At 46.5% G+C, this 27,955-nt stretch overlaps 1 protein-coding gene across 2 annotated transcripts; it reads left to right on the top strand.

The window, feature by feature from the left end:
* The first annotated feature begins 17,081 nt into the window (after positions 1-17,081).
* spsb1 (splA/ryanodine receptor domain and SOCS box containing 1) lies at positions 17,082-27,133 on the top strand. Of its 2 annotated transcripts, none has more exons than XM_080468923.1 (3): positions 17,082-17,276; positions 22,330-23,214; positions 25,948-27,133. In XM_080468923.1, exons 2-3 carry the CDS (start codon positions 22,521-22,523, stop codon positions 26,073-26,075), a joined length of 822 nt encoding a protein of 273 aa, XP_080325049.1. In that variant the 5' UTR covers positions 17,082-17,276; positions 22,330-22,520; the 3' UTR covers positions 26,076-27,133. The 2 variants fall into 2 exon arrangements, with proteins under 2 accessions (XP_080325049.1, XP_080325048.1); XM_080468922.1 differs by having other exon boundaries at positions 17,084-17,276; positions 22,321-23,214; positions 25,948-27,127.
* The last annotated feature ends 822 nt before the right edge of the window (positions 27,134-27,955 follow it).

The following is a 27,955-nucleotide window of genomic DNA, read 5'->3' as shown; positions in this document are numbered from 1 at the left end:
TGTATACTTGCGGCCTTGTTAAGGAGCTTATCCTCATTCGGGGACATATATATGTCTCACACTGCAAAGCAAGTGTGTTGTGAGGATTTTCCACTAATCCACGTATTATAGACGGCAGTATTAAAGAGAATTGTACAACAAACACAAACTTGAAGAGAGCGAGCAGGTTTGTTCTGTGAGGCGGTGAAGCAGACTGTCCTGTAAACCTGCTGCGTGACCGGTGAATGTACAGATCTGAATCCGTATTAACCCACCTGAATGTTTAATAATGTTTAAGAGCAAACTGCATCTAGAGATTTACCCACAATGCACTGTAATGACTCAGATTAACATTAACTGCAGGTACTCACCAACAACAAGCAGATTCTCCCTTAAACTTCTTTAAAACTCAAACACCCAAATGCCCTCCTGAATCCTGGATGGCCTCCTCCTCCTCCCTCCTCCTCCTCCTCCTCTCCTCCTCCTCCTCCTCCTCTCCCCTCGGCCACGCAGTTCCTTCGCTTGTTCCAGTGTCGGTGAACAACACTCCAGCAGTCATGCTTCCCCGCTTCAGCCCCATTCCACAAACCTAATCATCTTACCTGCCAACAATGACATTAGTATTTCCTGTCGAGCCGTGTTCCTGAACAGTCCTACACATGACGAGCACGCTGACGGCCCGAGCTTAGCCTCTACGGAGGGTCGAGTGGCACGAGAGACCCCCCCCCCCCACACACACACAACACACACCCCCATATTCAAGTCCCGTATTATCAATCTAAATCTCACATTCTAGACGTTTCATTGGTAACAACAGTGTTAGTGTCTGAATTCATCCAGTTTGCTCTCACTCACCTCACACCACCCACCAGCACCGAGTGTCAAACTGCAGCCTGTAAATAATTAAAGGCCCTTTGAATCTTACGCACCAGATTACCTGAAAACACAGTTGCCCCAGTAACTATCTGCTTGCACCACACAAAAGTAAAACTCACAGATCATAGTGGCAGGAGACGCGGAGGGATTTTATCGTCTGAGTCACTAAGGGAGTAAAGTATTTGAGTTTTCAAAGTTTACGTTTTTTTCCTTTCTTTTTTCTGTAGGGCTTATCGGTAGCATGTGATTATATGTGACAACGTGGACAGCCCTGTATACCAGTGTGTGTGTGTGTAGTGTGTGTGTGTGTGTGTGTGTGTGTGTGTGGGTGTGTGTGTGTGTGTGTGTGTGTGTGTGTGGTGTGAGATCTTATTTTATTCTTGACTGGGACACTGATTGACGCGTGTGTGTGTGTGTGTGTGTGTGTGTGTGTGTGTGTGTGTGTGTGTGTGTGTGTGTGTGTGTGTGTGTGTGTGTGTGTGTGTGTGTGTGTGTGAGATCTTATTTCTATTCTTGACTGGGACACTGATGACGCCTCTCTCAGCGTCATTTGAAAGCTCCTCATCATGTGGCAGAGGGTCTCCTGAATGGAGAGCGAACTTTCATTCTCTGCAAAACAACAACAGGAGCAGCTACAAACGGTGGATGTCCGAGAAGGTTCCGCGTGCCGGGGTCGGCGCTCTGTCTGCCCCGAGGTCACCGTGCCACCGCGTGAAGAGTGTGGTTGCCATAGCGTCACCGAGACGACACCAAAGCTGCCAGTCAACGCTCAGTTTGCAGCCAGCCCACGGGCCCCATCAGAGACCCTGAGATGAGCAGCAGCCACCAAGCTGGAGCTCCACAGCAGCGTTGGTCCGATGGCATTGAGTCGCATGCGGGGTTTGACACTCACCGGGCCGCGGCGTGGCTCCATCCATCCATCCAGTGTGTGTGCAGTGGACGTCAGCTGGAGTGTGTCTGGTCACTTCACACTGGGAGGAGTGTTGAGCCTCTTCCTCTCTCTCTCTCTCTCTCTTCCTCTCTTTGCTCCACTCAGGCAGCACAACAAGTCAAGGCATGTTCCAACATGCCACCAACAGCCGGACCGGGTGCAGGAGCCTGCAGAACAGAAAGGGGGGAGGAGCAGAGGATCAGGGAAAAGGGGGGGAAACCCAGAAAAGCCCCAGCATGACTCAGCCTGCTCCAGCCAGTTAGCGCGGCTCAAAACCTCCGACACATGGTGGAGTTTAGTGTCTTTTAAACGCCACATTAGGTCGGTGAATGGATTTATTTACAGGATGGGAGGGACGGTGAGAGCCGACTGAAGAGATGCGACGCCAACGTAGAAGTTCACCTTCTGAGGCGGAAATCTTTGAAATGATTAAAGTGATTGGAGATTCTTGCACTCGGCTCCAGCGGTGTTGCAGCTCACACATGATCGTATTAGCATGTCACCCCCCACCCCCCCCCCCCCCCCACCCCCTCCTCAGCTAATCCTTACCACGGCAGAACGAATAGTGTACAGACGCCGTAACCGAGCACCGGCACAGCTTACTAATGAAAGGCGCTGATTCATCAAATCACATTACACAGTAACTCTCAGTAGGTCACATCAATTACAGATGAAGCCCGTCAGTATGAATTATAAAAGTGAAAATCACAGGGAATGCATCAGCAAAGATAAGAAACGCTTTTGAAATATTCATTCTTTCTTCGAGCGGCAGCATGGCAAAACGATTTATTGGTGCAGCTGGGAGTGAATCCTCCATCTGATGGATCAGACACATGTACGTACAAATGTACACAGTGTGCTCGTTTGCATTAAACTGCATCAAAATGTGCAAGATTCTAATGATTCAGACCTGCTCTGATGTTTAGTCGTTCTTTTTGTGGTCGTTGTTGTTGTTGTTTGGTTATTTTTGCTCTTAATGTCCCTGCTGTAGTGGAAGTTGATCACTAGGCAGATCCTGGGTACAGCAGCAGGCGCCAGCTCAGCAAAAACTCACCTGCTACAATATGGTCCGAGTTTGGCTGCCCGAGCATCTCCAAAGCACCGTAACTGTACATCATCGGACTGCAGCCTGTCAACAGACCCACGACCTTATCAACGGAGGAGCAAAGTCACTGCGAAGTTCCAGCCGGAATGAACTGGGAGCACTTTGAGCGCCGCTCTGAGGTTTGTCTTCACTCGCTCTGACAGCAGCAAGAGGAGCAGAGCAACTTTTAGTGTAAGAGCCGGTCGAGGCGCAGCCGCCTGCAGAGACTCGCTTTAATTTATTGGAAGTGGTGATGCGGCACTGCAGCGCGCTGTAGCCGTTCTGACAAAGTGCCAGCTGTAGTTTCACCAAGTGGCTTGGCTGCTAATTTATCTGTTTGCCTCAAGAGTGAGAAATGGCCGGAGTCCCACCGGCTCCGCTCGCAGGAAATGATTTTCTGCACTTTGGTAGCCAAATCGCCACATGAAACTGCGATTTATTCATCCCTCTACCTGAGACACAGACTGAGGCCTCGCGGTGGTGGAGGAGTCGGAGGGAGGAAGGAACCCCGAGACCAGCAAGTTCAAAGCTTGCTGCATTGATTACATCATCGGGACGGCAGAGCTAGAATGGGACAATGCACCATCAGACTGGGGGTGGGGTGGGGTGGGGGGTGGGGGTGTGGGTGGGGGGTGCAATCGTCTAATATCCGTGAGATGTGCGAGCAGAGTGCATGCGTGTGTGTGTTTATGTATTTTTTTCTTTTCCTGTGCCTACAAACTCATCTTTGTCCAACAGAGTGAGACGGCCTGCTCTGCCTCGCCACGGCATCACGTGACTGAAGGACTGTCTGAGTGTGTGTGTGTATGTGTGTGTGTGCGTGCGTGTGTGTGTGTGTGCGTGCGCACGCTATTAGAGGCCAGCACTGCAGGAACTCAGCTGCTGCAGGACACTGCAGGATTGCTGTGCTGCTGCCGGCTCGCTGGCTCTTTTCTCTCTCTCTCTCTCCTCTCTCTCTCTCTCTCTCTCTCTCTATTCACTCAGGCAAATTGCTCAAGGAGGATGGTGAGAGCATGTGCTGCATACTTTTTCAGCAGGGGAGAGGGGGGTGAGGAGGAGAAAGGATGAAAAGGAGGAGGAGGAGGAGGGGGGCAGAATCACAGAGGTGCAAAGCATGCTGGTGAGTGCTGGGCAACTGTACCTCGGAGAGGAGAGACTACAGTAGAGAAATTGGAGACGAGGAGGAGGGGGAGGGAGGGAGGGAGGGTGGGAGGTGGGGGGAGGGAGGGCAGAAGTGAGGTGCAAGGAACATCAGGTGAGTGCGGCAGTTTCCTCTGCCGGCAGTGCAGCACCCTCCCTCAGTGAAAAAAGTGCGAGCAGGAGAACTGCAGATGTTGGGAGATGATGTCAGGCTCCTGATGTGGCAGGGACCTCGAGTGCAGCTCGCTCTCATTGTTCTCCTTGCAGATGGAGGAGAAAAGCAAAAGGTCCAGAAAGATGTTCTGGACCGGCGCCTCGCAGAGAAGCAGCTGACGACGCAGGGCCGGCAGGTTTTTTTTTTTTCAAGGTCTTAGCACAGTTACCTGAGGTGAACTCTGATCTGACTGGGCCTGCAGCGCACAGGCCGACTGACCCGACAGCCAAACCGCAAATCTTGCATATCAACACTTTTAAATCAGGACATCCCCCCCCCCCCATGAACTAACGCTGAAAAAGATTTGCTTGACACTGCATGAAGAGAAAAGTAGATACATAGACTTTTGGAGCGTAGGGAGGCAGAGTGGGCCGCCTGCTCTGCTGCAGCAATGCTTCTACATTGTTTAACCTTTCATTTCTGTTTACATCCAAGAAACAAAAGAACATGCACGAATATCTAAATGCAAAAAGGAAACGGGTTAGTATACCTTGTCTCACGCAGTTTTTCTGCAGAAGTCTCCAAAAAGAATCTCAGGGAGCAGCACTCTGCCCTATCATCTGCTCAGAGCATGGCAGAAAAGTCCTGGTGGCTACAGGACAACTTCATCACTGCACCACAGCTCCCCTGTCCCATGCAGGCCACTGCAGCCTCGCTCAACGCTCACACAGTCTAACACCATATCAGCAGTACGATACGTCCAGCAGCATATTCACAATAAACACATTTTGTAGAATACATACTGATGAAAGGAGAGAGGCAGTGAAATCTTTGCTCGTCAAAAAGCTGCAAAGATGAAAGTCTCCTCCGGTGGAGAGAACCCGGGTGCTCGGGACCAGCCGCTATCTGACACGCCGGCTGCTATTTCCAGCCTGTACCATGCGTTAAACATGGATGAGGGAGCACCGGAGCCTGACTGCAAACCGGCTGGCTGTCTGGCCGCCCGCTTATCGCCGGCGCAGAGGAGGCTGAAACTGATGAGGCAGAAGCCGCCGGGAGCTCCAGCACTGCAGGCATGCACACCGACGACAGTCTGCTTTAAAGATTTAAACAAGTACACTGTTCCTCGCAGAGAGGAAGGCATGGAGGAAGATCAACATACAGTGTGAAGAAGACAAGAGAGAGAAAGAGATGTATACCTGCAGCTGAGTGTCGGACGGCATCGCAGGAAGGGAGGAGAGCAGGAAAACTTCTCTGCACTCACTCTGAGCCTCTGGGTTGCTGGTGATGTGCTTTCATGGCGCGGCAAAGTTGACTGCAGCATTGCCTCCTGAACAGAATGACATTGTTTGCACTCTCTCTCTCCCTCTCCCTCTCTCTCTCCTTCACTCCTCCTCCTCCTCCCGTACGCACTCGCTCCCCCTCCTCTTCTTTGCACGCTCGCTGGCAGCATAAACTGCACAGCTCAGCAGTGTTCCCCGACTGCCGCAGCAGATCCTGCATGAGCTCTGCGTATCTGAGTGGGATGGGACTTTTAAAGGGGAACGCAACCTCCCGGGTCAGTGTGTGTGTGTGTGTGTGTGTGTTTGTGTGTGTGTGTGTGTGTGTGTGTGTGTGTGAGAGCATCCTCGGTGCGCCCTCTTCTTCTCCCTGTCCTCAGCAACCCCTCCTCTTCCTCCTTAACACCCTGGAGAATCATCAGTGTAAAGGGCTCCTCACAGGAGAGAGAGAGAGAGAGAGAGAGACCCCCTCCACACACTCGTAACCCTCCATCCTCCTTTATTCGTTTTCGCACCACAGCAAAAGCTGCTTTGAGATATGAGGGTGCTCTCAAACCTCAGTGAGGCCCAGCTCGCTCCACAGAGAGGCCTCCAAACTAACACCCTGAAATCTTCTGGAATTCATTCATAAAGGAAACAAAATTTAAAATCTAAAGATATCCGATTAACGTGGGAGACGATTATTTCAACAGATAGCTCTTCGTCAGCTGGTTTAAAAGTAAACTTGATCTGTTTTAACCTAAGCAATGACTAAGGATTTCAACACAAAGCACGCCACAGGACTATTGCGCGCAGTGTCACCAGACATGATGACAAATGAGCAACGATCATGCAACCAGTAAGTGAATGTCACCGTCTGAAACTCGCAAAAGTTTCACGACTCTCCGAGGTGCAAAAATCCCCTTCAGCTAAAGAAAAAAAAAAAAAATGTCCTCAAATCTGCAATCCCTAATAACCACCTTTCATTACCCACGATGCACCGCTTTTCCCGGTGCTATTCTGCAGTGCGCTAAAATATAGAAAGATCTTGACCAGCCGAATTCGTCTTTTGTGCGTTGCACAACTCCGTGAGAGTGAGATCATCCATCATTTAGTCAAACGTTAAAGGTTAAACTTCTTCTTTTTGCAGGTTTTTTTATTCATGCACTCCCCAACTTTCGATGACATTTGCAGCACGCTGCATGGGCTCAGATAATGACGTCCCCATTAGAAATTCTCTGCGTTTGAGGCATCGGCGACTTGCCTATTCTCTGCAGCAGTGCAGCTTTCTCTGCTTCCCACTGCAGGAGCGGGAGCCTCTGCTTTTTTTTTTTTTTTTTCTTTTTTTTTCATGACTTTGTACTGCCTGGGCCCCCACTTGAACCCTGTGATCCTCCAGGAAAAAACGAGGAGCTGCATGCATCTGGCATTAACCCAGACTGCATCCAGCCAAGGTTGTGCTTCCTGGTTTTAAGCACATTAGAGTTTGTATATCACATGAAGCTTTTCTCTCCAATTACCTTGTCCCACCTGCTGGGGTCAAATCTGCTGAATCAGCAAATCTGGCATAATGGACTATTGGGAGTGGGCTCCACGAGGCCATCCATATCAATCTGTCAGTGTGAAGCTGTGTCATATGAAGACTGTTATCTATCAGCTGAGAGTGAAGCGTCCTCCTGCTGCACGTGAGATCTGCATTCAGCACTGCTGCTGCTGCTACTGCTGCTGCTGCTGCTGCTGCTGCTGCTGCTGCTGCTGCTGCTGCTGCTGCTACTGCTGCTGCTACTGCTGCATCAGTCTGCCGAGCCTCGCGGCATCTGTCCTCTCCTCCGTACTCGGTGACACCGGGGAAAATGCCCCCGCCAGCATATCCCTCACATAGCCAGCACCATTCTCAGTAATGGCATCCCCTGTAATGAATAAGCCATGAGGAGGGGCCCTTTTTACGTGTCCTATTAGATTACCTCGCTGTGCTTTACCTGGCTGCTGTCACCTCGCCGCCTCTGGTCATCGCTTCGACTCGATATTCCCTCTTGTTAGCCGAGTCAAGGGCACGGTGTGGTAACGTGCTGAAAGGCTCGCGCATCATTTGAGTATATGGAAATAGACTGGAGTCACATGCAGTTCATTGCAGGTTTGAGAATATCAGCCCACGATAAAAGCTGAAAAATTTCTTCAAATGTTTTTCTTTTTTTTCTTCTTTTTTTCAGCGCCAGTTCAGTTTGATGTCTTCGGGCTATAACAAAACTGTGATAATCAGAGCGAGTAAAGGTTGTCTCTCAAGATATTGAAGTCTCACCATCAGCTGTTGAGTTTACGTGAGGGTTTTTTTTTTTGGGCCATTCACAGCTCATTCCTCAGCTCCATTGATCTGCCCGCAAAAGATAATAGACACATTGATTCACCAGCTCAGCAGCTTTGCTTGGTTTACCCATTAGTTCAGACTAATTCTCAGTAGTCTTCAGTCAGAGAGCAGAATTGTCCTGACTGACAGCCGGCTCCAGCGTCTCTAAAGCTGCAGGTTTCTTTGTGGGAATTCTCTCTTCGGTACGCAGCAGAATTTATTTCCCGAAACTCCAATGAGATGTAACTAAAAAGGATTTCAAGGAGCATAAGTGATTAGGTGGTTATAAGGCTCGGGTCTCAGGAGAAGCGTGACATTGAAAATGAAAAATAGAGTCAGAAAGGAGGTAATTGAGGCGACGTAGCAATAAATTAACTTCACAAAAAAATTTCTGTGCTCAGTTCAGTGAGTTGGCTGCTGTGATGGACTGAATTATGCGAACGTGGAGAAGTTACGTGCGTGTGCGCGTGCGCGTGTGTGTGTGTGTGTGTGTGTGTGTGTGCGCTTCATTGCACCAGTGCTTTTTCGCTGACCTCATTTCTTAAAGCATATTCCTCTAAAGGCCAAGCGGAGTGAAAAAGATAGTGTGACAATGAAACAAGTCAAACACAGTTGTACAAAAAAAAAAAAAAACAACCTTAGATTCAGAATTGTGAATCGACAACAGGTGATGGAGGTCATGAAAGAGTCTTTTTGTTCCGTTTAAAGCACAGCGTTGCTCAGCGTGGCGGTGAAGAGCTGCGCGCGTGAATCGAGGAAAGGCCATCAGCCACTCGGCGGTTGTAAAAACTCTGCAATGGATTGACGTTTTAGCGAGCAGCTGAACTTCTGACGGCTGGCTGCTCCGTGGTGGTGAAGGAGCAGCGGCTCCGTCAGCTGGCGGTGTCAGCAGCAGCAGCAGCAGCAGCAGCAGCAGCCGGTCGGCTCTCTGCAGAGCAGAACGCACACATCAGCCTGCAGTGAGGGAGGCTGCAGCTGGGAAGCCTTGATTAGGCCCTCACAAAGCTACGCTATCAATTTCAAGCTCGCTTTGTAATATTCAGGATAGACGGTGGAAAGAAAAAGTCACTTGAGTCGTATTCTCAATCTCTCTTCAGAAACTTGAGTGTTTGAAAGCTTTTAATGACGTTTGCAGGTTTTGTTTCTCTTTCCAAGAAAACAATATTTTGAGATTTTATTTTATATTATGTGTGGAAGCCTATAAAACAATTATGAACAAATTAAATTATAAATTTTAACCATCATAGGACTGGAGCTGTTTTCTACGGAGCCCCAGACATGACATCTGAAATAAATCTTCAGAGGGGTCATATTATCAAAATTCACTTTCTAAATGTTTTCCAGCAGTACTAATCGTCCCCATACCTGGACTGACGCCCCAGAAGTGAAGACGGTCTGTCCTCTCTCTCCCTGGCTTGTTTCAGGTTTTAAAAAATGTGTTGCTCCAACCAGCCAATCAGAAATCAAACCCTATATAGTGTCATCGGGGGTTCAGCCAATCCCAATCAAGGTAGTCCCTCCTTTTGACTCCTCCCACAATTATGCAGCTCTGCTCTGGCACATGGCACCACGAGAAGAAATACTTCCTCCTCTTTCCAAGATGGGCATGTGTGGGCGGAACCAGTCCAGCTCACATAGACACAGCAGATTCTGAATGCAGCTCCTATGATCCTGGATTTGGTGCAATAAACTTTGAACGTTTTTGGACCAATGACACCATGTGAAAGTGTTGAAAAGCTGGATAATATGACCCCTTTAAATTGTGACCACACAATTTGAAATTTGTTGCCATGAAATAAAACATTTGTTGCCACAAAATTGAGGCCAAGAAATAGTAATTTCAAGGCACGAAATGCGTCTGACCACTGCTGTTGTGTGAACGAACACCTAAAACACTAAGAAAGTTTTGTGTTTTCACTTGAAGACGTCGTGTAAACCAGGCCTTAACCTCACAAGCATGTTTTTGGACTGTGGGAGGACCTAACGTATCCTTCACAGAGGAACCTGACTTAGAGAAACAGAAGCAGAGAGCTGGATTATTTTTGGACCGTGAAAGAAACCCCACAAATCTCCAGCATTATTCATTATTTCATCTGCAGAGACGGTGAGCTCCCTGTTATTTTTGTGTCCCCCCCCCCCCCCCCCCCCCCCCCCCCCCCCCCCGCGGTGCAGCGTGTTCTTGGAGGAGTGTTGCAGATCCTCCACAACGCCTCGTGTCATCAGAAGATGAGTGTTGACTCCTGGCCTACATTCACCACTGCCATTTGTTACCGTCAAAACTGGGCAGAGCGCACCCAGACAGAGACGGATAACTTCCCGGCTCCTCCGGAGCGGCCTGTTGATGTCTATATGAGCCGACGAGACGTTGCAGCAGGAAGCAACTGATTCCTGACACGTGTGCCATCTTCACCAGCGGCTCAGAAACAACACTGAGACGTCTGCTGCTTAATGAGGGAGCCGAGGAGCCCACTCACACTCACAGGTAAAAGAATGCAGACGCAGTGTTTGCATTCACTTCCATTCATTCCAACAAGGTGCGACTCTGTCTTCTACACCTTCGGTTTGAATTAGTGACGTTCACCTGTGATTAAATCCTGTGACCAGGATGCAGCTTGGGTTCTGCAGTGTGTTTGCATCGTTGTCAACAAAGCCAAGCTTTCCGCTCGTCCATGTAGCACGTTCCGTCTTCCTCCACCTGCGTGTGGCTTTCGAACCGGCGCCTCGTGCTGCTTGCGAGGATGTCAATCTTTGAAAACGAGTCGCTGACGGAGTACGCAGAATTTTAGGTGGGGCAGTCAGAAATGCTTCGGATACGACCGGGATGACCGCAGGAGGAAACATACATCCATGAAACGATATTTTCACCCTTAGATTACGACACAAGAGGGAGAGCAGCGTCTTTTACGTGCATTAGTGTGAATTATTTGCGGTGGACTGCACTTTTGATTGAGTTGGATAAATAAAGGAGACACTAGAGATCTTCATTAGAAGATAGACGTTTATATATGATCCCATGTTTTTGACTCACTGTTAGAGGAATGGACACATTGCTGTTTATTTATTGGTAACTGTGTTTGTGAACCAAAAGAATAAAAGTAAAAGGATGAATCTCATCAGATTTTAAATGTAAATATGGAGGAATATAGTTAAACAATACAAAGTTAATCAATTTGCAAAGACACGGCTCATACCTGTACTTCCTGATGTCTTAACTCACTGTGACATGGACTCATTTTAGCTTTGACACCGATATAATATTGTACTTGAACACATTTACTGTTTAACTGATGTCGTTTCATTATTACTCTGGATACTGACCCCTCGTTGAAATGATCAGGGGTTTACATTTACTTAGTCATAGTTTTTGGATCAAAATGCCATGTCACCATTATCAGAGCACGTTTTTGTTTTTTTTGGTTTTGTTGTTAGTCACATCAGGCTGCAGCAATCCCCGGCCTCATGTTAACTGATAGGGAATGATGAGATCCTGGCAGTGAGATATAAAGAAACCCCTCCGGTATCAGTATTCTGTATCAGCAGATACCCTGAGCTGCGATTTCTGACTAGCTAGGAATGGAAAATGTGGATCATTTCATCCATAGTAATGCAACCATAGTGATGAAGGTAAATGAAAACACAACCCGGCACCAAACCCACATTTTGATCTCATGAAATCTATTCATCTGTGACCTTAAATACGTCCGCCTTCATTTTTCTTTGGATGAAATGAGTCTGACTAGAGACTTTACCTTCCATTGATTTGTGTTTGTGTTTTTTGTTTTTTTCTCTGCGTACCTGGAAGGTGCAGCAGCAGCTGCCAGTTTTCCTCTGGACGAGTCCCACGCTGAGTTCATGGACACACGCAGCCGGGCCAACCTGAACCACGTGACCGTCTGTATCCGCCATCTGCCAAACCGCTGCCTGACGGACGACAAGAGGAGCAGGACGGTTTCCGCCGATGTGCCGTGAGCCCCCCCCCCCCCCCCCCGCCGGGGTGCGGGCTTTGTCTCTGGCTCTGATTTATCGGACGAGCGCCGTGGATTTTCACCAAGCCCGGATACCATCAGAGCCGTGACCTTACATGACTTCCATGCACGTCCGTGCTGCTCGTGTGCAAACACAGAGTCGGGTGACGGTGTAGCGTGTCACTTCGAAAAAGCAGAAAATGACATTCTGTTCTCTTTTGAAGGACAAACTGAGAGTCCATTCCTGAAACTAAAAGCCGGTTGTAGTTTTTCTGGACACCTTTTTCGCTCAGATTGAATTTTTCCTTTGGGAAAATTCTGAACCAAACTGTTCTTCACAAAGTGTTCAGCTGAACCCTCTGCCTAAATGTGTTTTGTTGAGGGGAAAAAAAGGGTCTTATTGATCTGCAGACCACCCCAAAAAAAGACTGGCGTCCACCTGAGACCCCTCCCTGCATGGAGGTGCGCTCCTCCACTGCTGATTGCCTCTCCCTGTGTTTTAGCAGCAATGCACCATTCAAGTCTGCAGGCAACTTGACAAATGAGCAGCGATGTGAGCGGAGGGGATGCTTATACTGCACCACACATCCTGTCCCATCCACACTTTCCCCGTCCTGCAGTGACTCACCTCTCTCGACCGGCGCCCTCTCCGCTCTCAAAGTCGCACCAGAAGGATACACGCTAAATACACGCCTGCCGATACGTTGACATACAACAAGACTTGTGTTTTAATTCTTCACCGAGGCCATGTTTTATCATTTTGTCAAGCAAATTGTCCGATGAGATCAGAACTCAAACCTTTAGAATTGATTCATAGAAGTCTTTTTTTTTTTTTTTTTTTTGCCAAATACTTTGTTTTAACATCCTCATGAGATGATTGCTGCTTTTTTCTAGATTTCTATCTTTATTGATGAAATATGTGTTACTTTAGGATTATTTGTAATGCAGCAAAGTGATCAGACTCACGTTCTAATTAAAGTTGTGAATGTTACTTTAGTTGTTTTGTTGTATTTTATTGTCCACAAGGATGAAAGCAGGATAATGGTTGACAGTGAATAGTGGGTTTGTAATTTTGATCATTGTGAGGTGTATTTCTTATCCGCCAGCACGCCAGATAGAAATATGAGCAGGAGGAAAAATTAAATAGAGCAAAGGGTGAAAAATACATCTGCGTGAGCCGTTTTCTCCCTCGGCCTCTTTCAGATTTTACCGTACAATAACCTACTATAATTTCCTGAGTCTCTCTGTCCGTGCACGCTACTCTAACTGGCAGAGATTTTTTTTGTTTTTTATTGCTGTGTAAGGGTTTCTGCTTCATACGCCTGGACTGAGCAGGTCTTGAATTGCAAGCGATCCACTGAAACATGAGACATCTTCTCACCTACAGAGCAGATCTGTCTAAGGACTCGTAGTCAAAGGGGTCTGGGACGTGTGTGTGTGTGTGTGTGTGTGCGTGTGCGTGTGTGTGTGTGTGTGTGTGTGTGTGTGTGTGTGTGTGTGTGTGTGTGTGTGTGTGTGTGTGTGTGTGTGTGTGTGTGTGTGTGTGTGTGTGTGTGTGTGTGCATTGAGTTTCATGCAAGATGCACCGGCTGCAGCTCTTCATTCATCTCCATGCGTGGTGTGATTTGAGTTGGCGTGCAGACAGAAGTGAACACCGGGAACATAAAGTACCTGATGGCAGAACTAGTTCTTCATCAGTATGTTGTCTGCTACAGCATCCACCCACTGGTCCACCTCAGAAACTGCATCTCGGAGCAAGTGAGGAGCAGAGTGTCTGACGCAGCATGCGATCATTCACCTTGACTGCCTGCGTTGCTCGTACTTGCCGTGGTGCAGCTGTCCATACATGCCCCCTCACCCCACCCCCGACACACACACACACACACACACACACACACACACACACACACACACACACACACACACACACACCCTATAGAGGCAGTGCACTCTGCCAGCCGTGGAGTGGGACGTACTATCGATCCTGCTGAAATGATGGTTTCTAAAAGGAAGGCAGTAAGCATGTCTGCGTGCCCCTCCTCCGCTGTGTGTGTGGGGGGGGGGGGGGGGGGGGGGGGGGGCATGAGATATCACCGAGCTCAGCACATTGCACCATCACCGCATGGGAAAATGGGATTTTCACTGGGAGATGAGCTGAGGGGAAGGTAATTCAAGTCGCCGAGCTATGTTCCCCGCCGAGGATGTAAAACGAGCCGCATTACCTTCAGACGCCTCACACAGTGGACAAATAAGGTCATTTGAAAAGTCCTGTTGGTTCCGGCCCGTGACAGTCTGAGAAATCAGATGCCAGATTTGAAAATATGCACAAGGAGGTGGAGGTGGAGGAGGAGGAGGAGGCGGAGGAGGATGCTCAATCAGCGCTCAGCCTATTGATACACACTGGTGGTGTGCGATACTGCAAGATTTGGTATTGATCCGATACCAAGTAAATACATGACCAGTATCGTCGGAATACCGAGCCAATACCAATACTTTTCAATATTCAAGGTTAATGCATCATTAAATTGCTAAATCTGAATGAATTTTCATGATCTTTAGAGTGTTATTATGATTTTTCCTTTGGTTCATTAATTACTTAAACCTATAACAGAATTTGTAAAAGTTTATTAGTATATTATTTTAATAAAGATTTTTGTTCAAACAACAGTAACAAAACTATTTTCTCCCGCACATTGTAACATCTGAGTTTTTATTTTTTTTATTAAATAAACAAAGTGTTCGAAACTATCACTCCAGAACAATTTAGAACAAAATATCATTTCAGGTTCTGAAACTAAGTATTGATCTCGTTGCACTGGTATCATTCGATATCGATACTAACGTAGGTATTGATTTTTGGATTGATCCGCCCATTCGAGCAGATTTTAGCTCATAATTCAGGATGAAAGTGTGCACGCAACCGTGAGCTTCCCGCATTAAGATTTTCCTCCAGAGGTTTATTGTTCAGAAGATTTAAATGGAGGAAGTACACCTCAGTGCAGACTGAGCGTGAGCTCGTGCATCTCAAGCGGGTGCTGAGAGTTCGTGAGAATCCACTAGATGGCAGCAGTGCCTCAGTATTCCCAGAGTCCACTGTGTGCAGACCTGGAGGAGAACTCAGTGTGTTAATGAAGGAAATATTAAGACGTTAATCACTGACTGGCATCTGCACTTTTGAAGAAGTGACCAGTTTGTGCTCCTATTGAGACTGGACCTGCTTTTAATGATGATATCTGAATGATTGATTGTGCCTGCAGGGTGCGTCACTGTGTTCACTCCAAATCAGCCATCAGTCACAATCGACCCCGGCGGGGGTCGGCAGGGCACGCCTGTGATGGTGACTGTTGTCGAGGATCTCCACTCATGTCTGCATCATTCACTGCTTCAAAAATGTGTGTCAGCGCGGCTCTGAATGCCTCGCTGTGTGAGCGCGCAGGCAGACACCGGTCATATGGTGTCTCACGCGTGGAAATGATCAATTATAGCTCCTTTGAAATATCATATGCATGACCTTAGAATAAATCCGTTCAAAGAGAAAACCCACAACTGAAATATATGATTGATTTCTGGTCTAGCAAATATAAAGCTATAAGAGAGCCCTTTATAGCCTATATCCTAAAGGGAAAAAAAACCCAACAACACAAAAGTGGGACACAAGGCAATGAATGAACAGTGTTCAGCATGTATCAGCCTCATTTTACCTGCAGTTTAGACTACATAATAAAATAGAGGAAGCAATCAAGTCAAGTTAGCCCCCCCCCTCATGAAAATACTGTAATTGAACAAATAAATATTCAGACTGAAAATGGTGGAGCAAATCATGTTTGACAAGTATATTTCTGTCTCCAGGTTCTATCTCCTCCTCCACTCCTTGGTATGATTTGCATACGTGCAAAAAAATAAAATCTCTTCACCCCTTATGTCATTAATACTTTTCAGGTTTTTTTTGTTTTTTTTACTCTTGTTTGATTTCCATTGGAATATGATACCATTTGAAAGTTATCACAGTTTCCCCAAACTGATCGAAATCTAATCCAAAGAAGAATGTAGCAGAAAGAAAACCTGTTGTTGGTGCAACCTATATATACTCATCCCACAAATGCACGCTCCAGACATGTGGAACCGCTTAAAAAGGAAAATAAACATCTTTCAGAGAAGAGGTATTAGCATTGTTACAACAAAAAATATCTCATTTTCTCACTTTTCTTTACAGGATTCGTTTGTGGTAATATTGTCTGATTTGATAAAACTGTCAACATTGCACTTTTGAAATGGTTATACTCTGTGGGGGTAAAACAACACAATCAACTAAGGACAGAGGCGGTTTCACCAGAGGAGGACAGAGTCTGGCTCAGGCAAAAACAAACAAACAGATTTAGGCTTTCAGTCTAGGATTGTGTTCAAATAAAGAGCTTGCATCTCATGACAGTTCAAAATACTATATAGGCCATAATGTTGGTTGAAGGTTTCCTGAACCTTCCTGTTCATGTGCACGATAACTTCCTGTTTAAGTCACTCTTTCAGAGCGGAAGTGTCTTTATGATTGCTTTTCTCCAGTACTCATGTAAATTGAGACTTCAAGGTCTAACTCAAACAAGCCTTTACAGTCATTTCTGAGGCTGCACGGTGGAGTAGTGGTTAGCTCCGTCACCTCGCAGTGAGAATGTCATAAGTTCCAATGCTGGCCGGGCCTTTCTGTGTGGGGTTTCCTCCAGGTAATCTACTTTCCTCCCATAGTCTGAGAACATGCATGTGAAGTTAATTGGTGATCCTAAAATTGCTCCGAGATGTGAATGTGAGTATCTGGCTCTCTGTGTTTGTGCTGTGATGGACTAGAAGCCTGTTCGGGGTGTATCCTGCCCTCGACCATAGTTAGCTGTGATTGGCTCCAGCACCCTGCCACCCTGCACAGGATGGGTGGATGGGTGGATGGATGGAAGTAATTTTTGACTTTCTTTTTTTTCATCTCCAGACCAGCTCTTGATAATTGTGCTCACCTCTGGCTCACCTCAGCATTCATCTTTAGTTGAACGAATTATCCAGTTTTGAAACCACAGAATAACATCAAGAATTTAGTCAGCGTAAATCTAAAAATGTCATTTAAAAACATGCATATTGTTTCTCTCTCTCTTTCTTTTTTAATGACATATCGAGCGCTGACAGTGTTAATCACCAAATCTGGAAATGTTTGTGAGAAATATGTGTTGTGAATGTGAGCACCGGCCATTGCACAGACCTGAAAAATGACTTTCAATAGAGCAAAAGGAGCATGCGGTGCAGATGCATGGCGCTGCTGGTGCCTGGCAGAGGCTGCAGCCGGCGGTGGGCGGGGCTAATCGAGTCGCAGCTGTGAGCGCGAGCAGCACGTGACCGGGGAGAGATGTTAGAGAGCAGCAGCCATCACTGTTTCACCTGATTCATGTCCACACTCGCGCGGTGGAAGAGGAGGCTCCGGGCAGACACGCGTCCACGATGGAGTGAAGGCAGGTGAAGCCCGCGGAAGGTGTCCCCGCTCCGGCCTGCCGTGTCTCTCCTCTCCGGGAGGTGAGTTTTCCTCCGGGGCTTCCCCCCCCACCTCCCCCTCCTCCTCCACCCTCAGTCTGTGCTAGCAGCGCGGCTCCGGACGGCTGCTTGTTGTGTAACCCGTCATCTCTCGGTCGAGTGTCAGTTAAAAAAAAAAAAGAAGTGAAGTTTGGTTTCGTGGAAGCTGTTGAAACATCCCGTTTTGAACGGCTGGAGGCGGTTCTCGGAGGCCGGGAGAGGACGGCCGGTTCCCCCGGGGCCCCGGCTGCTAACGCGAGCATGAAGCTAACTGGCGGTTGTAACGGGCCTGAACGCTCACCGACGAGCAAACTACCGACAGCAGGCGGCTCTCACTGGGCTTATTCACACTTTTTGATGGTTTACACCGTTAAAGCTGCTCCACAGAGGCGCTAATCCAGCTTTGTGTGCAGCCCGGGCCCGTGGAGCTCTCCTCACAACAGGTCTGGTTGTATGTGAACTGTCAGCCTTACCAACCACTCAATCTGTCTGTTTACAGTACAACCCTAAATAACACCGTACAAGCAAAACAAATGTAGAGAGCTGGACCTGTCAGGCTGGAGCTTCCCCTTTTTCATTTGTTGATGTCCCACACCCCTCAGGTAGGGTGGCTTTACTGACCCCCTCCATCCACACTGTGTGTTATCGTGAACTTGAATTCAAGCCCATCACTTTATATAAAACATTTGGCCTATACCGATGTATGTCATGTGTAAAACAAAGCTTCTCTCATAATCAGTTTAAAATAGATCTACGTAGTGAATTTGAACAATTTTTACTTTCACTTAAGTGAATTTATTTTTTGTACCATTCATGTGCATGAAATATGAAAATGTATTTGTCCTTACTATAAACATGTCTCGCCGAGCCGCATGTTTCTTGCTTTAAGCCTGAAGGAAGTGTGCAAAAAGCCCCCCCCCCTACACAGATTGTTCATTTCAGGGCACTTTTGTTTGTTGGACTGATATATATATATATATATATTTTTTTTTTTTTTAAACTAATGACTCTATGGCCGATCCCGATATGACGGCCAATTTGTTTTTGCTTCTCTAACATCTCTGACATCTCGAAACAGGTAATAGCATCACTTTTGATGAGGCACTACTCCGCCCCCCCCCCCCACTTCCACTCTGACTTGATCCCATCAGTTGTCTTAATCATGTCAACGGTGTGATGTCTGCTTAAAGCTTCAAGTTTATTTCAGTTCAATCAACCTATTTCACTCTTAGCATTTACTGATACGCTTGTAAAGCAGTAGTGATGGCTGCCATGCAAGGTTTTCACATACAATATGCAAAACCTTTAGGTTATAATGTCTTGCTCAAAGACAACTTGACACGAGATGTGGGATCAGACTGACTACTTTTGGATTGCAGGTACTCTGCATACCGCTTTTCCAATATGACCCCTTCATGTCATCCTTTGGCTGCAATTATTCTGCTCAAAGCAAAACCTTGATTTCAATCGACTTCTGTACTTGTTTTATTCACCTTTAGGGTTGCAGGAAGTTGAGGCCAATGTCGACTAACTTTGGATAAATTCTCACAGGCCGATATTCAACTGTATGCAGCATGTTACCTGGGCTAAACACTTAAGACGGTGGTTCTCAATGTTTCTTTCCTTGGTGTCTCCCACAAAGTGCTTCTACAAAAGGCTCGATTCCTTTGTCCAAAACACCGGTGTACCGTCATGGATGTATAAAGGCATCAAGATCTGCTCTTGATTTCAACCACAGAATATGTGATAACATACGTGGGATGAATAAACCTTTGTAATTTAAAATACGGGGCTCGTTTGAACCATGAGTTCTATGCACATTAAGCTCTTTTAACAGACACCGTTCTCTAACGTGCACCTGAGCAAGGCACTATGCTTTTGAGCAGATATTTCACTATAGTGCTGAGGTGAACTTCAGTCCTTCTCACATTATTTCCTCTTGAGGCCACAGGTGTAAACTCGCCATTCAGGTTTCCTGATAGGGGATAGACTTATCCACCCATTTTTAAAGCCACTATTAGACATGACTTTTAACTTAAACACAGGCACCGTTTCTTCCCAACACGGTAACATGCAATATTTCTACTCAAGCTCTTATCTTTTTTTTCTGTTAATCCCATTACTGTTAGGAATAAAGTGCATCTGGAATGCTTGTATATACTTCTGCTTCATTGTGTTGTGATCGGTGAGTCAGGTAAAACTGATTAAGCGTTATAATGAATGTCTGTGATTCTGTTGTTCCTTTGAGCCAGGTGTGTCCACAAAGACGGAGTATAACCTGTTATATGACACTTGTACAATGAAAAACGGAAGTATACTATCATCCATCCATTTTCTCCTGCTTATCCGTTTCCGGGTCGTGGGGGTGGCAGTCTGAGCACTGTCACCCAGATCACATTGCACCAATTAAGAACCTTTCCTGCGGGTGGTGAGCCCACGGGGGAAGTATACTACTGAAAGGTCAATTAAAATTTACTTTAGGGCAAGTTGGGCAGTTGTTAAATTCAGCAGCACGTTTGATGTTTGTGCTTCGGCAATGGATGACTATGTTTGTTAACCTTGAACTTTCTGTTCTCAGCAGGTCAACAAACATGCTCGGGCTTAAGTTCAGGTAGGGCTTGTCTAAATTCAGCCCTACAATAGCAACAAGCCTCTTCTTGGCTCAGCAAGTCCAGTGAATCCTTCCTCTTGCATTTTAATCACTTCCCAAGGAACCCCCAAAACGGCTCGGGTCCAATTTCCAGCCTGACAAATCCCTCCTCAGCTCCTGTGCCACAGGGAGGAGGAATGGTACGATCCTGGCTCAGAGTGTGCAAATTAACATGTTTCACTCTCCCTGAATGCTGGACAGCCATTGAAAAAGAGATTGTTTACATTCAGATGCTGGCCACCCGCTGCCTGCTTTTTCTTCCCTGCTGTTTTCCGATCACTGAAAAGACATGACCCATTTAAATGGTTGTTTACTTGCATTAGATAAAGAGCCAAAGCACTGCTCAATGAACTCTTGTCTACAATTCAATTAGAGTGGCCTTCCCAGCAGCAGTTTTCCACGTTGCACAATGCTCTCCACAGCCGGGCTGCAACGCAGGCAGAACCAGGAAGACCCGGGACCGACGGCACCTGCACTTAACAGAAAGCCCAGACGAGGATTCTTACTTCATTTTCGAAGTATCTCATTGCTCTTGAAAAGTTAGGCCCCATTTACTGGATATTTTAAGTGAAAACGCATGGTTATTGCATTTCTGTTTTTAGAAGAGGTTCGCGTTTACACAGCAACTTTTTGAAAATGACGTCCCTTTACACGGAAATGCTGAAAATTTTGTAGTTTTCCTGTAGGACCACTAGTTGGTGCTGTTTTTTCTCTCTTTTGTAATGAAACCACATACAAGCACAAAGAACAATGCGTCATAAACATTAACAATGGCGAGTATGCCGACATTCGTATAGATAGACGACCAAGTTGGATTACGGTGACTGTCGACTATGAAACTTCCAAGTCCCAGGAGAATATGAACTGGGAGTCATGACACCACGGAGGAAACGGTGTTCTTTTCTTTGCACATGTGCAGATGTACATTAGCAGCACTTTCACCCCCATCTCAGGATGCCCAAGCGTTTCCGGAAAGTGTTGTTTTTTGGCTGATCGTTTTCGAAAAAGTTCCACCTTGTGAGCAGTTTTCAAAAAGTTGTTTTCAGCATCGTGTAAGTGGGGGCCTTAGTGTGAAGTTCCCAGGAACGAAGACTGAGATAAAAACTTTTTGAATGAAACCATACATATACTGTTTGCTCCTCTGTGGTGTTTTTCAGTTTTTAAAGTACTAGTCAAGTCTGGGGAGTTTGTGGTGTGATTGGGATCTATCCTGTTTTTAACTGGAACTTTATCAGGAGTAGGTAAAAAAAAAAAAAAAAGTAATGCACATAATTCCAGACCCAATCACTTGGATCCAGGAACACACCATACTGTGTTTACTCTAATGTGTGTAGAGCTCTGAGCGCTGTATGGATCCAACAGTCAATGGACAGATCTATATTCTGTGTAGTGGTCGTCTATCGACGAGGCCTCATCGTGAATCTCTGACATCGTTTGTAGGTCGACTGTCGTCACGTCAAGATGGACGGTCGTAGACGGCGCATGTTGACTGTCAACTTAGTGCACATCTGGAAAATTCTCATCATGCAAATTGAATTAGTGAAGCACAGTCCGATCACGAGGTTGTTTGTTGTTGAGCAACCTAACTGGGCTAAAGGTAAAGCAGGAACAAAGTCAGAAGTTATTCTGCAAAGATTTAGGAGAGCTGTGTCATGTTTCATTTAATTTTAAGTCATGGCTTAATACAGCTGGTATTCAAATTATAAAATTATCACAGAATGTTGAGTATTTTCAGTCGTCTGAGACTACACAATGTTTCAGTGCAAACATAATTTGAGCTTGCAGTGTTTCATGGTGAACTCTCACATGATGGCCTCATCTGTTCCTAAAGACTGCACACTCCACCTAATACTTGTAGATTATTAAATATTGAGTGGTTCGCATTCAGTCTGACTTCAAAAGTAGGTCATTTACTCTGTTCATTGTCCATCTGTCTATTTGACTTTTGAGTGACGGAAACTTGTTGGGCCCGTATTTCTTGGTTTTCTTGGGGGAACAAGTAGGAAGTAAAACGACACCATACTGTGTTAAGACCGCGTTCAACTTGAGATTAAACATATCATGATGACCTTTACAATCTTCATTATCAAGGCTCCCTACTGGTGTTGATAGTTATCACTTTGAATCTGTTCCGGTTGATGTTTCAGCGTCACTGGATACTGGCGTCTTTGTTCAGGAAGCTGGGAAAAAAAGGCATGTTTGAGGCAGCTGAACTCCCCTGCAGCTAATAAAATAGATGGGTGAAGTGACTGAAATCAGTCGTATTTCCAGAAAATGATGTGAGGAGGTAATAGCTGCTGTAAGTGGTCATAGGGATAATGAGCGTGCGTTGAGCCTTAGTGGATCTACATAATCAAACCTTATGTCGGATTTGTTTTTTCTCTTTATCTCTTCCAGTGTCTCCAGTAAGACTCCAATCTTTCGGTCCTTCCTTGTTGGCTGTCTTGACGCAGGAGGACGAACCCGCTTTTTCTCAGATCGCAGGAGCACCGTGGAGGAGAGGGATCGAGGCTGATTTACTCCCCCCATTTATCTGAAAGGAGGGGGGAGGAAGAGGAGGAGAGGGGGAAGAGGAAGCTGCTATACCCACCTGGAGCATGGGGCAGAAAGTCCCAGGTGGCATCAAAACCATTGATATGCGGGATCCAGCTTTCAGCCCCCTGAAGTTGGAGCTCCAGGCCCTGAGTCACACCAAGCCATCGCGACTGGATCTGCTCCTGGACATGCCGCCCGCCGGCGCCGACGTCCAGGTCCAGCACTCGTGGAACAACGACGACCGCTCCCTCAACATCTTCGTCAAGGACGACAACAAGCTGGTGTTCCACAGGCACCCAGTGGCGCAGAGCACGGACGCCATCCGGGGACGCGTCGGCTACACGAGGGGACTGCACGTGTGGGAGATCAGCTGGGCCATGCGTCAGAGGGGCACGCACGCCGTGGTCGGCGTGGCGACCAGCGACGCTCCACTGCATTCGGTGGGCTACACGGCTTTGGTGGGAAGCAACGCCGAATCGTGGGGGTGGGACCTGTGCAGGAGTAAACTCTACCACGACGGCAAGAACCACCCAGGAAAAACCTACCCAGCCTTCCTCGATCCGGACGACACTTTTATTATCCCGGACTCCCTCCTGGTGGTCTTGGACATGGACGAGGGGACGCTAGGTTACATAGTGGACGGACATTATTTAGGAGTGGCTTTCAGAGGCCTTAAGGGCAGGAAGCTGTACCCGATTGTGAGTGCCGTGTGGGGACACTGTGAAATTCGTAGCCGGTACATAAATGGGCTCGACCGTAAGTATAAACTTTTAATGTTTCAAACGCTGCCAGTGTTCTTTTCCCTCAGCAGCATGCGTGTCGTCACTTTGTCCCACAAACCAGTAGAGGGAGGTAATGAAGCAATAAGATATTCCACGGTTCCATGGCAATGATTTCAGGTGAAAATAGAAAACTTTCTTTTTCGGCATCCGATTTCACAACAACGGTGCTCAAAAGCCACTGACGACTCAACTTTTTGAAAACTGCTCCCACGGTGGAATTTTTCAAAAATGCTTTGGCTCCGTCCCGAGTAGATGGCGGAAGCGCTGCGGCTGTGCAGCCCCACCCCTATGGGCTTGGTAAATACTTCTGCACATGCGCGAGTAAGATGTACCATAACAATGTTGTTTCCTCAGTCGTGTCATGACACCCAGTCTATATTCTCCTGGGACTTGGTGCTTTTATTTTGACAGTCACGACAATAACAATCCAACTTGGTCGTCTGTCCACTAGAATGTCTGCGTTCTCCGGTTGTTAATGTTTCTAGCCTGTTGTTCTTTGTGCTCGTATGTGTGGGTTAATTACAAAAACAACTAACGGCACCAACTCATGGCCTGGTATGCTAACTCCATCGTTTCGGGTTTTTTTAATAGAAACTGTCATCTTTTCCATGACATTGTCACGTTAACGGGGGCCACAGTGAAAAGTTTGGACACCATAACGCCACACTATTTGTATTCAGACCTCACAGTACGGATTACTGAGAAACTACTATGTAAATGTTTGTTTTTCAGGGTCATGTACAAAAACAATCTTAAAGAAAAGATGCTTTGCACCAGATTTAGCCATTTGCTGGTTTTTCCATCTGCAGTCCCTGGGCAAGCACACAACAACATAATACTTATTACTATAATAGCCTACAGTACAAAGGAGTAACATGAGCAATAGCCGTTAAAATTATTTATCACTTGGAATCCTAAAATGCATTATACAACAATTGAATCAGACTAATATAGACACAGCTGACTTTCCCAAATGTCACTTTCTTTTTTGGGGGGGGGGGTTGAAGACAGTGTTCCAGTCTACAGATAACTTCAGACTGTCTGGAAGCTCATTTAATATCTTTAAATGAAAATGCTGTTTGTGTTCTCGGCTCACTTTTTTTTTTTCCTCATATCAGGTTGTCGCTGTCTCGGTTTTAGCAAACGGTGCAAATAGTCTCCCTGTAAACTGTTCTAGCTCATCATTAACTCTACTCTGGCTTAGTTTTCACACTGTGGTCCCTGTTTCCTGAATCTTGATCCAAAAACACAAGCTTCTTGTCTCCCCCCCCCCCCCCCCCCCCCCCCCCCCCCCCCCCCCCCAACGCAAGATAACTCCAATTGGATTAATCCTGGTTATTCCTTGGTGAAAGGCTCATGAGCTCTCAATGGGGAAACATCGGTGCTTATCAAAACATGTTCTATCCACATCTCCCAAGTGCTCTGTGCTCATTACATTTTTATGTTCAGCTCAGATCCCTCGACCTAGTTTAGGCTTGTGTGAAAAGCACCGCTTCTGGTTGTGTGATGTGCATGAAGCCCGTGTGAGTTTGATGTCTTTACTCACGATGTAAAGCAACTTGTCCAAAACATCCAGTCTGACGACGTGGAGCCTGAACTTGTGACGAGATCCAGATTAGAGTAAATGTAAACCTACCCAGGATAGTGTCAGGACCCGAATCTATTGTGTCCTATTAAAATGTGGCGTAGAAACCCTTTTTGGGGTTTTTCTTAAGTGTAAGCTGATGAAATGTTTTGATTACACGAAATAAGAGTAAAACGTGTCGTGATTGTGCAGCTTTGAAGCTACAACCACGTTAGAAAGATACACACCAGTAGGTGAGGAGAATTCTGCTGAAGTGTCGCACTCGAATCATCAAATTATAGTTCCAGCTCCACTGAAGCGCTGCCCATATAATTGAAACGTGGGCAACACTTATTGACTCAATAGTTTTTAAGTCCACTGCTTTCCCCGCACGTGTAAAACCCTGAAAAACTGCTTGGTATTTCAACCTCTGATGGCTTCAGTATTGGTAAATGATAAAAAAAACTGCAAACGCTGATACAGCACAATATTTTACTACTTTTCTCCAACGTATATTGGGGAAAAAAAGCTGAAGGAAGAAGTGAACCACAGACATGGTGTCAGTATTTACTAACCTTCCTCAGGAGGCCAGACGTGAACAAGGACGTATTTTCTGTCTGGAAACTGCATGTCAGATACACCGAAGCACCTTTTTCCTCACGATCGCAAAACAAAAAACTCTAAAGACCTTGAGACGTTCCCAAAACCACACTGGAGTTAAAGACATAAAATACTAGGGGGGCACCGAGGCCATTTTTTAAGATGAAGACTAAGCTTTAGTTACTTGCCGATACCCGTACTTATTAAAATGCCATAATGCTGCGTGCACCTCCAGCTCGCTGTTGACCTCATCAGTCAGACTTTCATCATGTTTAGCATTTAGCATCGCTGGTGCATGACCCCCGAACCTCTTGAGTATCGGACCCGACACTATCGGTATTAGTGCGTCCCTAAATAAAACACAACACAGTCAAGAGATTTGGCTCCTAAATGTGACGTGATGTAGAAACGAGCACAAACTAATAGATTTCACTTCTTGGTTACAAAAATGTGTTCTTTGGGCGTTATGCTGGTTTGTTTCATCACACGTTCTGCTTGTCTGATCCTGTCGTTCCTCTTTCTCCCCCCCCCCCCCGCCCGCAGCCGAACCCCTCTCTCTGATGGACCTGTGTAGGCGTTCGGTGAGGGTGGCATTAGGACGGGACCGCCTGACTGAAATCCATAGACTGCCCCTGCCGGCTTCCCTCAAGAACTACCTGCTGTACCAATGACGACGCTGACTGTCGGCACACGCTCACCACACTCCCTCCTTCCTCTCACGCTTCTAACTTTATGAAATCAGGAAACACTGAGCACTATGCACACGCTGGTCCTGTCGGTGCTGCGATGGCGGCGGTGCACTGCCTCCAGTTTTTAGTCAGACATGTGATCAGCATCTCTCCTGAAACCTCCAATCGTCATTTAGAAATGAAATTAGACAAACTACAGCTTGAGGATTTTTTTTTTTTTATGTTTTGCAGTGCCAGTATCTTGCCACAAGGTGGCAGCACGCACACGTCAGCCAGTCCATCAGTGAGCAGTGGGTTGTTTTTTGTTTTTTAAATATCAGGATTTTTAATTGGTAAGTCAGAGGAGGTGCTGATCAGCCAGCAGAGAGCCTGCGGCGCAGCGTGAACGGACGCACTGCACTCTCAGGTTTCTCCGTCCCATCACGGGCCGTCCGGCACCCGACAGGAGGTTTTAAAGGAAAGGTAATGTCACTGTGATTTATTTGTAGCATGCATCTGCAGGAAGTTTTTAATTCTCTCAATACAATCACGTCTCTATGATTTCATCCCTCCTGCTTTCTGTAGTGCGGTAGTTTTCAAACACGCCGTTGAGGCCCAGGAGAGCGTTTCTTAACAAATCAACAGATTTTCCTGACTGGACTGAAGTGGCGCTCCTCTTGGGCTCCAGCGGCTCATAGCGGACAACCATCAATGTAGTGTTTGTGTTGACGGGGGGGGCTGCTATGTTGGTGCCTAAATCAGCAAAACTTGGATTTTAAAGCAAATTATACAGATTCTTTTTTTTTTAAATTCACAAAGACAATCCACAAAGTGCTGCACACGTGTAATAAAAGGTCAGATTGCCAACATAATGTCGAATGCCATATCCTAGACAGGTTGACTTTAGTCATTTGTTTTTAACGTACAGACGTGGTCGGCGTTCAGCACTCTGCTGGACGTGAGCGGACTGAGACTCCTTACTTCTCCTTGCTTGCAGCTTCCACTTTATTTGTATTCCTTGTTGTAGATTTGTTATCAATTAAAGATTATTTCAAATGAGCCATCGTGCCACGTGGTGATTTAATGCTGCAGCCTTGAAGGTTCGTTCAGCGTGAAGCGGGTCAAACAAACATTTGTCTTAAACAAAATCAATGTCTTAACATTTTGCTTGATGGTTTCTGGGCCAGACTGACGCCTCCTGCTGGGAAGACCTGGAGGTGATCGGCGGCGACGACTCCTGAGAGTTTCTCCAGTCATGAATTAATTCGAACGTATTCGAGGTGTCTGCTTTCTCCACTCTCCTCCTGCACGGGCTTGTTTGTTGTGCCTGACGTGACTCACTTGTTAAGGGTCGGTGTGCAAACAAACACCCACTGTGCTCCTCTAAACTTGCTCTTAATTGGACTTTCCCATGCGTGTTTTCACCCTGAAGACCAGGCATCGATGATGGCTGGGTTCCATTTAGCTGCTTCAGGTGTGTGTGTGTGTGTGCTTTGTGTTCTGAGTCATCGTCACTTTGTCCTGGTCCACGAGGACAAACGTCACCAGGACTTGTTTTGTGTCATAAACCCGCTCTACTTTCCCACGTCCGATTGTTGGTCGTTACTTTTATGACAAGTTAAGCTGCACTTTAGTCGTCAGCGCGGAGCAGCCCGTGACCTTGTGCAGCTGGATAATTCAATTCAATTTTATTTGTAAAGCGCTAAATCACATCAACAAACATCTCAAAGCGCTCTTACAATGATGGAGTACAACAGGACCCAACTAAACCCTTCCAAAGCAGCAGGTGTAACAAGCAACAGTGGCCAGGAAAAACTCCCTCGCATGGAGAGAAGTTCATAAGAAGTCCCTCTTCAGGAAGAAAGCGTGGGGCGGACCCTAGA

This window comes from Lipophrys pholis (genome assembly GCF_963383615.2).
Source record: "Lipophrys pholis genome assembly, chromosome: 8".
NCBI classification, from domain to species: Eukaryota; Metazoa; Chordata; class Actinopteri; order Blenniiformes; family Blenniidae; genus Lipophrys; species Lipophrys pholis.
The sequence above is the reverse complement of the archived record's forward strand: the minus strand, read 5'-3'. Positions and strand labels throughout refer to the sequence as shown.

What these genes read in the sequence shown, in the direction of transcription:
- spsb1 (XM_080468923.1), top strand. Translation starts at nt 22,521, where the DNA reads ATGGGGCAGAAAGTCCCAGGTGGCATCAAAACCATTGATATGCGGGAT. An exon ending in GTACATAAATGGGCTCGACC is followed by an intron (nt 23,215 to 25,947) that starts GTAAGTATAAAC and finishes CCCCGCCCGCAG; the next exon opens with CCGAACCCCTCTCTCTGATG.